The sequence below is a fragment of the Chrysochloris asiatica genome, unplaced genomic scaffold (assembly GCF_000296735.1).
Source record: "Chrysochloris asiatica unplaced genomic scaffold, ChrAsi1.0 scaffold00611, whole genome shotgun sequence".
Taxonomy (NCBI): domain Eukaryota; kingdom Metazoa; phylum Chordata; class Mammalia; order Afrosoricida; family Chrysochloridae; genus Chrysochloris; species Chrysochloris asiatica.
This window is the reverse complement of record NW_006409129.1, coordinates 376,408-387,753: the sequence shown is the minus strand read 5'-3', so window position 1 is coordinate 387,753 and position 11,346 is coordinate 376,408. Positions and strand designations below refer to the sequence as shown.

General features: G+C 36.4%; 1 protein-coding gene across 1 annotated transcript; it reads left to right on the top strand.

Annotated features, from left to right (window-relative positions):
- Positions 1-2,023: 2,023 nt before the first annotated feature.
- LOC102819996 (olfactory receptor 8H1-like) lies at positions 2,024-2,977 on the top strand. Its single transcript, XM_006877815.1, has one exon. It carries the CDS (start codon positions 2,024-2,026, stop codon positions 2,975-2,977), a length of 954 nt encoding a protein of 317 aa, XP_006877877.1.
- The last annotated feature ends 8,369 nt before the right edge of the window (positions 2,978-11,346 follow it).

Genomic DNA, 11,346 nt, shown 5'->3' with positions numbered 1-11,346 from the left:
ATAAAATGGAGACAGTTGATATATATAAATATTTATGAATAAACATAGCTATTGATGTTGCCAAGCACTGACTAATTGGTTACGACTCATAGCAATTGGTATAGGGTTTCCTAGACGCAGAAGATGAGTTTGAATAGCCAACCTTTTAAGTAGTGCAACACCAGGACTGAACTGCAGGATAAGCACTAGACAGACAACTAACCCCAAAATCAGAGGTTCAAACCCACAAGTTGCTCCTCAGATTCCCTATACAAGATTGCTCTGAGTTGGCAACTTTGTGTCAGCATTTAACTTGTTGTTTTCATGTGCTGTCCCGTGGGTTCTGACTCATAGTCACCCTGTATGTGATTTCTGAGAGAAGCTGGTATGTAGGAAAGGCTGGTGGGTATGAACTGCCAACTTTGTCATTATAAATACAGTGCTTGTTTTATCTCCACACCAGAGCTGTATGCTGTATATGAATGTGTATATATATATATATATTGCTGTTGTTGTTATTAAATGCTCTTGGTCCTTTCTGACCCATAGTGACCCTGTGTAGGATTTTCAAGCAGTGACTAATATGTTTGAGCTACAGACCTTGTGGTTCAAACTGACGTTGCAATCTCACGGATTATCCTGCAGAGACTCACCAAGACTCCATATACCTAAACTACTGTTGGTAAGTGCTCTCCAGTCATTTTTGACCTATAGAAACCCTGTAGAGGGTTTCCAAATAGCTGCAGGTAAACATGAACAGGTGACCTTGCAGTTCAAATAGACTTTGCAATCCAGCGAATAAACACACAGCATTACATATATCTAGATAGTAAGATATAAGTTTAGATATATAAAAAGTATAGATATATTTGTCTCTCTCTCTTTCCATATTTGTTGTTGTTGTTACATGCCTTCAAACTGGTTTTGACTCAAAGGGCTCTTGCATAGGATTTCTGAGGAGCGGTTGGTATGTTGAAATTACCAAATTTAATGTTCAAATGACCTTGAGGTCTAGTGCTTATGTTAAGGAGCCACACCAGGACTCCCTCTCTCAACACATCCGTTGATATTTGAGAAACCGCACATAAAGAGCTGATAGATTTGGCAGTATGCGAGCAGTATTCATGTTTAGAAAATGTAACTTTCAGAAGGAATTTTATGAAGTTAAATTTGATGAATTTGAATTGTGAAGTTAAGCAAACAAAACGCTGTCTTCACATAAATACTCTATATGTTTTATATTTAATACACTACAGTAAAGAAATCAAAGATTGATCTTTCTTATTTGCTAGAAATATTTTAAAATATTGCAGAAAAAGGATAGTTAATGATGCATTAAAGCTACATTGTCATATATAATTTTTAAGCTCCTGAAATTAACTATAATTAAGAATGTAGTATTAAGAGCATGCATCCTGTAATAAGCCAACCCTGGTAGAATCACGGAGCCAACATTCACTGCTTGTGGCTTTGGATGAGTTACTTGAACTTCCTGACAATTTTCTTATCTAAAAGTGTGTCTAACAATAAAGCCTATGGTATGATGTAACCTGGGTTTTAAAGTTGTAGTGTCGTGTTTGTGAGTTGGACTAGTTACACCAAGGTCAGCATTTCAAAACTACCATCTGTTCCATGGAAGACAGCTGAGGCTTTCTGCTCTTGTAAAAATTTATAACTTTGGGAACCCCATACAGGTACTCTATGACTTGGAATCTACTCCATGGAACAGAACCACCACCATCACCAAAATTGTTAACAAGGGGAAGTACTGAGAATATTGGTTACTTAATTCTAATTGCATAATGAATGTTACTTTTTATTATATAGTATACAATGTCATCTTATAACAATCTTTATACAAGTAATAAAATTAAGATTTGCTTCAGTCATATTTTGTAACTACTCTTTGTTATGACTTTCTGGAATGAGAAAATTGTATCTTTTTTAAAAAGTCAGTGATTCATATAAACAAAAACCAATATGAAACCACTGATGATGATAAATATAAACTTTAATCTCCTATAGTTTAAAGAAGTTGCACACTATGGGGAGAAGAAATAACACTAACGTGTCTGACTTCATCCTCGTGGGATTGACAGACTCTGAGGAGATTGGGCTGGTCCTCTTTAATCTCTTTCTCCTGATATACCTGATTACTGTGCTGGGGAATGCAGGGATGATACTGATCATTCGCCTGGATGTCCAGCTGCACACCCCCATGTACTTTTTCCTCAGTCACCTGTCATTTCTTGATCTCAGTTACTCAACAGTCATTACACCTAAAACTTTAGAGAATTTAGTGACTTCCAACAAACATATTTCATTTGGGGGTTGCTACAGCCAGATGTATGTTTTTATCTTCCTGGCTGCAACTGAATGTTGTCTTCTCTCTTCTATGGCCTATGACCGCTATGTAGCTATCTGCAATCCTCTACAGTACACAGTTATTGTGTCCACTAAGCTCTGCTGCTCCCTCGTCACTGCATCCTGTATGATTGGCTTTATTGATTCCACTGTCACTGTGCTGGGCATGAACACCTTGCATTTCTGTAACTCCAATGTAATCCACCACTTTTTCTGTGACACATCCCCAATATTAGCCCTCTCATGCACTGACACACGTAATGTTGAGATTATAATATTCATTCTTGCTGGATCCACTATAGTGTCATCTCTCATCATAGTCTCTGTGACATATGTGTCCATACTCTCTGCTATCTTGAAGATCAATTCCACAGCAGGAAAGCGAAAAGCCTTCTCTACCTGTGCCTCCCACCTGCTGGGAGTCACCATCTTCTATGGTTCCATGATTTTCACTTACTTAAAACCTAATAGTTCCTACACCTTGGGCAGAGATCAAGTGGCCTCAGTTTTTTATACTATTGTGATCCCCATGCTGAATCCACTCATTTATAGTCTTAGGAACAAAGAAGTGAAAAATGCTCTCCTTAGAGTTATGCAGAAGAGAGGGAGCACCAGGAATTTCAGAGGACAGTGATATTTAATATGTAAAGACATATTGGGTAGGCCTTTCATGTTTCTCTCTTAAAACAATTTAGTATTTGAATTATTCTCCTTTTCTGTTTTTGATAATAGTTATATTTTGGGAAAACTAAGCCAGTTTCACTAGCTATTTGATGTGTTATACAGAGAAGTATATTGCACAAAGATTAAAAGTTCTTATTTTAGAATTAGACATTTCAGGTTTTAAATTCTAGGTCAGCTACCCTTTGATCATGACCCTAGTAAGTTACTAATACTCTGAGTATTTTTTTGTTTTGTTTTGTTAAGTGAGAAATACATATATTAATATCTGTTCCCTAGAATTATGTTTTTGTTGTTAAGTGTCATCAAATCCATTCCAACCCATGCTGACCGTGTATAGGGTTTCTGTGGAGTGGTTTATGAATTTATATTATGGACTTTGTGGTTTTAACCAATGATGCTGTTCAAACTGACTTTGTAGTTCAGAGTATTAACCCATAGAACCATATCAGGGTACCCCTAGAATTATAGTAAAGTTTAAATCTCAAAAGATAAAAACTAAAGCTTTTAAGGCAGTGCTAACAAATATTTCTCATTACAATTAGAATATGTTCATATCTGCAAACTTAAGGAGCCCAGGTGATGCAATATTTAAAGTACTGAGCTGTAAATCAACAATGTACTGAGAGAGAAAGATGTGGCTGTCTGTTTCTTTATAGATTCACAACCTTGGAAACACTTTAAGTTCTACTTTGTTGCAATATTTTGAATGCACAATTTTCTTTGTTATGAAGAATATGCACTAGTGATTTGCAAATTATTTTGGGGTAAAATAATTCATACTCAAATAATTAAAAATTTAATTATGATGATTATAAACTCAGCCCTTTACATTTGTGGACTGATAATGAAGTATGTTTTTCAATATAATTATGTATTCTATTATTATTGAAAGGCATGTCCAGTCAATTCTCACCCATAGTGACTTCAAATACAATGTTTCAGGAGTGGCTGGTGAATATGAACCTCCAACCTTATGGTACAAACTAACCTTGTAATCCATTGCTTTATGCTATATAACTACACCAGAATTCCTATAATTCAGTATAGAAAATTGTATATGTTACACTGTAAAACACTAAAAAAAAAAAGTATATAATAATACTAAAGAAATGCCCTAATCATTGTCGAGTTTTGTTCATATTTCTCTACACTAGTACCTTTGTGTGTGTGTAAACAATTTATTTCATGTGTAAACAATAATTCTATATTCTGTTGATTTCCTGCTTCCACATAGTAGTAAAATATTAGTTAATTACTTAGTCGATTGTTATTCTTAGAAATCATCAGTCTGTATCAACTCAGAGCAACCTTATGCACAACAGAACAAAACACTGTCGGGTCCAGGGCCAACCTCATAATCCTTGGTATGCTTGAGCCCACTACTGCGGCCACTGTTCCAACACATCTCGTTTGGAGTCTTCCCCTTTTCCCTGACCCTCCACTTAAGCAAGTAAAATGTACTTTTTCAGGGACTGGTCCCTCCTAATTAAACGTCTGAAGTACAAGAGATGAAGTCTGCCCATCCTGGTTTCTTAGGCGCATTCTAGCTGTACAATTTTCCAACAACACATTTGTTTGTTCTTTTGGATATCCATGGTCCATTTAATATTCACCTCTAACATGATAACTCAAATGCATGAATTCTTTGATGGTCTCCTTTTTCACTGTCTAACTTTCACATGCATATGCGGTTATTGAAAATACAAGGCTTGGGTCAGGCGCACCTTAGTCCTCAAACTGACATCTTTATGCAGGGACACTTTTAAGAGGTCTCAAACAGCAGATTTGTCCAATGAAATGCATCTTTTGAATTCTTGACTCTGCTTCCATGAGTGTTGGAACTGTCTTTCAAATGTATTAGCAAAAGTGAGTGATCGCCTTCAGGGCCCCATCGATTTGTTAAAAGATTTCTACTTGAATTCCATCAATCCCGGAGCCTATGCCATCATTGCCCCTTAGATTTCTTCTTTCAACATCATTGGCTCTGGATTATATGCTACCTCTTTAGATGATTGAACGTTGACCATTTCCTTTTGGACCACTGACTCTGTTTCACTATGTTGTTGTGGTTGTTAAGTTCCATCAAGTTGGTTTTGATCCATAGGCACTCTGTATAGGGTTTCCTAGAAGCAGCTAATGAAGTTGAACTGCAAAATCTTTGAGATATACGGGGTCTTGTCTCCTGAGTGTTTTCAGAGCTCTCAGTTTGCAGAACTTTGCAGCCAGAATGATGTAAATTCACTAGGTTACTAATCTGCATGTAGTGATTTATCATTGCTATCAATTTGAAAATCCTATGTTTTTGTGATATGTGGTGGCAAAGCTGTGGATTTGGTTCCAACTCACAGAGCCCCTGTGTAGGGTCACTGAGGCTGTCAATCTTTACAGGAGCAGAAAGCCTCATATTTTTCTCCAGGAACAGTTGGTAGTTTAAACTGCTGACTTTAAGGTTAGCAGCCTGACTTGGAACAACTTTGCTACCATAGCTCCTGACTATATGTAACAAGTCTCAATAAAGTGAACTTCTTTGTATATCAAAAGCTCATTTTCTTCACCCTGAATTCTATGGGCTGTTTGCTGTTTGTTGTTAAGTGCTATCATTTTAGTTTGGACTCATAGAGATCCTGCATAGAGTTTCCAGTCATTATCTGTTTGGAATGAACTGCTTACCTTGTGGTACAAGTCCAGTGCTGATCCTACAGTGCCACACCAGAAGCTCTAAGTTCTTTAAAAATAAAGCATCAATTTAAATACTCACTTGTTTTAAAATCTGTTAACAGGGTAAAGCTAAGACTTAATAATGAATTCAAGGCTAGAGTATCCCATAAAATTTGGTTCAGTAGATTGCAAAATATCTTATTTAATTTAAAATTTTTTCTTACATATTTAAATATTACAGTTTTATTTTTATCTGCTATTCAGAGATTATTTAAGACATTTTTCCATGTATTAGATTTTTAAATATTTTTAATAGTGAGCACATATGTTATTTCTTGACTGCTGCTTCCATGAGTGTTGATAGTTGATCCAAGAAGAATGAAGTCCTTGACAACTTCAATCTTTTCTCCATTGATAAGAATGTTGTTTATTGGTCCAGTGGTAAGGATTTTTGTTTTCTTGACTGAACATGCCTTTCAAAGGCTGTGCTCTTTGACCTTCATCAGTAAATGTTTTAAGTCCTCTTCACTTTCAGCAAACAAGGTTGTATTATCTGCATATCACAGGTTGTTAATGAGTCTTCCTCCAATCCTGATGCCATGTTTTTCTTCATAGAACCCAGTTTCTTGGATTATTTGCTCAGCCTACAGGTTGAAAAAGTATGGTGAAAGAATACATCCTTGTCACACCTTTCTTAATTTTATACCATTTAGTGTTCCCATGTTCTGTTCAAACAACTGCCTCTTGGTTCACGTACAGATTCCTCATGGACACAATAAAGTGTTCCGGAATACTCATACTTAACAATGTTGTCCATAACTTGTCAAGATCCAGACAATCGAAAGCCTTTGCTTAGTCAATAAAGCACAGGTAAACATCTTTCTGATATTCTCTGCTTCCAGCCAAGATCCATTGGACATCAGCATGATATCCCTCAGCCTCTTCTGATTCTCGTTTGAACTTCTGGAAGTTCTCTTTCAATGTATGATTGTAGCAGTTTCTGTATTAGCTTTAGTAAAACTTTACTCGCATGGGATATCAAAGAGTTTGTCCGATGATTTCCGCAAGAAATCAAACGATGTATTGCATTAGGCAAATCTGCTGCACAAGACCTTTTGAAAGTGTTAAAGAGCAAAGATGTCAGCTTGAGGACTAAGGCACGGCTGACCCAAGCCATGGTATTTTCAATAACCCCATATGCATGTGAAAGCTGGACAGTGAATAAGGAGGACTGTAGAAGAATTGATGCTTTTGAGTTATGGTGTTGGAGGAGAATACTGAAAGTGCCATGGGCTGCCAAAAGAACCAATAGATCCGTTTGGAAGAAGTGCATCCAGAGTGCTCCTTGAAGGCCAAGATGGCCAAACTTCATCTCTCATACTTCAGACATATTGTCAGGAGGGACCAGTCATTGGAGAAGGATATCGTGTTTGGTAGGGTAGAGGGTCAGAGAAAAAGAGGGAGACCCCCAATGAGATGGAATGGCCAAGGGCCGCACCAATAGACTCAAGCATGACAGCAGTAGTGAGGCTGGCCCAGGATCAGGCAGTGTTTCATTCTGCTGTGCATAAAGTCGCTATGAGTCAGTACCGACTCGATTGCACCTATCAACAACAAACATATGTTGTAGGACTTCTGATGTGGTGCTGTAGGATCAGCACTGGACTGCGAACCAGAAGGTAGGCAGTTCAAACCTATCCACTGCTTCTTGGAAATCCTATGGTGGGTTGCTATGAGTTGTAACCGACTCCACAAACAACAACAACTGAGATATACATTTAGGTAATACAATTAATCATTTTATTTATAAATTATATATTTTTTATTTGTGCATTATTACTTTAAGGTTAACAATTCGGCTTGGAACCACTTCGCTACCATAGCTCCTGATGATACGTAACAAGTCTCAATAAATTGAACTTCTTTGAGTATCAAAAGCTCATTTTCTTCACCCTGATATCTCTTTGTTCAAGTATAAATGTAACTTCTCTTTTGGAATAAAAACTATTTCCACAAATTTAAAAAGTATTGAATAATTTATTTGTATCTTCTAAATTAAAATTATTTTTTACTATTGTCTTAAGTTGCTTTAAAACTTTTCCTTATATGTCAATACTATAGATATTAGGTAGTATTTTTGAGTTGATGTCTGTAATATCTGAAATATAAACATAAAGGGAGCTTCAAAATTTTGGTGCAAAATTACATTAATTGCATTCCATTAATTCCATTAATACTAATTGCATGTATTCCATAAACTTTTGAAGCTCCCTCATGTGTGTATTCATTGTTGTAGTGTACCTTTGAGTCAATTCCAACTCATAGCAACCCTGTATAGGACTTCTTAGGAACAGCTGGTAAGATTGTATTGCCAACCTTACTGATTCAAACTGAACTTGTTATCAAGTGTTTATGCTGCAGTGCCACATCAGTACTCTTGTATGGATGAACATATATATATATATGACACTGCTACGTGCAGAGGGAAATAGACATATTCAAAAGTGTTATTGGTAATGAAAAGCAACTGTTCAATTTGCTCCTTGTAACCTTGAGAAACATCTTTGAATTTTCTTTTTATATCACACACTTCATATTTAGTCATTCCCATATCATGTTGATTCTACCTATAGAGTATATTCAGACTTTGACTATTTCTCAGTACAAATTGTGCTACCACACTGGCTTATGAGCCATTCACTCTATGTTAGTGATTACTGCATTCTCTTTGCTTGTCACTGTTTCTTCCTGTGCTCCCCTTGAAACTAATCTCACTTTAGGAGTCAGAGTGATACTTCTAAGTATCATTTTACTTCAAAAACCTTGGAAGTCTTTCTAGTACATTAAGTGTAAAGCCCAAAAGTCTCAAAAAAACATAGGGTACAACATTATCTTACTGCCACTTCTTATGAACTCATCCCTTGCTAGTCTGCCTGTCATACCGACTTTGTTTTGAACGCATTGATCTCTTCACTCTCCCTGGACACATCAGCTCTGATACTGCCTGGGGCTTTTCAGCCCTTCTTCCTGAAATGTTCTTCGCTAGCTAACTGCATGGCTCATTTCTGATAAACCTGTCCTGTACCATCCTGTTTACAATTAACCTCATCTACCACTCCCCATGCTTCATTTGTTTCCATAGCAGTTACCTAGCATTCCCTATATGTTGTTCATACACTGTTTTGTCTGATTTCCCCCACTTGTTGGTATTCAATGCTGTACTCTAATACTTAGAACAGTGCCTCAATAAATATTTGTGAATAGTTAAGTGTTTTTAATGATGAAAATTGATCATAAACAGATTAAATAACTTGTTAATAATTGTTCAAATAGTTGATAGAGTAGCTTACATTTTAGCTCCAACCGTTTTTTCAGAGAACACATTCTTAACTAACACTCTATCATCTGACTTTTTTTCTACACAGTCAAATTTACTACAACTTTTAGAGTTGAAGAAATAAAGTTCATTGCTTTAATACATAAAAAAAAACCAAACACTATAATATCAGGGGTCACTGAAAGCTTGCATAGTTTACATCTACTGAGAGAAGACAAGATGATTTTGGCAAGACTAGATTAATTTTAACAAATATACAATTACAAGCATTTTCCCTCCATTTTCACAAAGAACGTTGTACAAGAAAATACAATTTGTTAGATGATGTGATGGTTCTGGGACAAGAACCTACATTAGTCATAGTGTAGCCTATCTGGTGGCAAAGTATGAAAAAATCCGACTTTCTAAGTGAAAAGAAAGGCATAAGGCAAGCAAAGAACTGTAGACAGTGTAGTAGACTAGGTTTGTGGGTGACTCTAGCACATGACCACCACCTGTCTGTCAATTTGTCATACTGTGGTGGAATGTTTTTGTTATGCAGGAATGTATGAAACCAGTATTTTAAATAGTAGCAGGGTCACCCATGGTGGACAAAATTCTGCAGAGCTTCCAAATTAAGACAGACTTGGAAGAAGAAGAGGCAGACTATTTCTGAAGGTTGAGCCACTGAAATCTCCTGAGACTCAGAAGAACATTGTGACATACAGTGCATAGGGTCTCTAAGTGTCAGAAACAATTCCATGGCACCTGACAACAACAATTTGTGTATGAGTACCTACTCTTTGTCCATTTTGTTGTTCTGCTGACTCACGAAATACATTCTACCTTTGGATGTTTTAAGAGGATTCATGTGCCCCTATGCCTATACTACAATCTGAGAAAATAAAGCAAGGAAATACCTAGAAAATAATGCATTAACTAAAGTATACCCTATGGTTGCTCATATCAGTTTTATTCACTTTTTTTCTTTTTAAAGCATATGTATATTTGTAGGCCTGTTAGTTCTGACTTATAGTTGGTTCTGACTTATAGTCACAACACATTCTTCATAACTATTGCTACGTTCAAGTCCATTGTTTCAGCAATTGCTGATTGTAAATCAGTCTTGTTGAAAGTCTTCTTATACTTGTGTCTCTACGTTTGTTGTTGCTAAGTGCTGTCAAGTCAGTTACAGCTCATGGCAACTATGCACAAAAGAATGAAATGCTACCAAATCCAATGCCATCCTTATACCTGGTGTTAATTTTAGCCCATTGCTGCTGCCACTGTACTAATACATCTCATTGTAGACCTTCCTCTTTTTTCAGTGACCTTACACTTTATTATGTATGATGTCCTTTTCTAAGTACCTATCCCCCCTGACAACATACCTGAAATATGGCTTGTAAGGAGCAGTCTAGCTATACTTCTTCTAACACAAATTTGCTTGTTCTTCTGTGCATGTCCATCTCATTGCAGATCTTTGATTTCTGCAACCCTTCACTTTACCAAAACCTTTATCAGGATTAGTGTTGACTTTTAAGGAGAGTCTTGATATGCAATTGCAGGATAATACACTGAACTGAAAGGTTTGTTTGAAGCTCAAGGTCTGGAGTTTAAACCCAATAGCTGCTCCTCAGAAACCATATACAGGGTTACTGTGGTTAGAACCAATTTGATGGAACTTTACAACAACATCAAGGAGGATTCTGGCTGTACTTCTTCCATCACAAATTTATTTTGTTCTTCTGACAGACAACGGTACTTTTAATATACTTCTTCAACATGATAAATCAGTGCTTCAATTCTATGGTCTTCTTATTCATTGTCCGTTTTTAACATGCATACGAGGATACTAAAAACATATGGCTTGGTTCTGGTGCATGATAGTCCTCAAACGGACATCTTTGCTCTTGAATACTTTAAAGAGGTCTTATGAAGCAGATTTGCCTAATGCATTATGTCATTTAATTTTCTGACTGCTGCTTCTTCCATAAATGTCAATAGTGGATTCAAGCAAAATGAAATCTTTGACAAATAGAATCGTTTCTCTATTAATTATGGTGTTATTTATTGGTCCATTGCTAAGGACTTTTGTGTACTTTTCATTGAGGTGTAATCCATAATGAACGCTGTGGTGGATAATCTTCATCAATTAGTATTTTAAATTCTGTTAGACTTCAGAAAGCAACGTTCTATTATTGACATATCACAGATTTTTAAGGAGCCATCCTCTAATTACGATGTCACATTCTTCTCAATTTAATCCAGTTCCTCAAGTTATTTGGTCACCATATAGATTGGATATGTATGGTGAAAAAATACAACCCTGTCACACATCTTTC

What these genes read in the sequence shown, in the direction of transcription:
- LOC102819996 (XM_006877815.1), top strand. Translation starts at nt 2,024, where the DNA reads ATGGGGAGAAGAAATAACACTAACGTGTCTGACTTCATCCTCGTGGGA.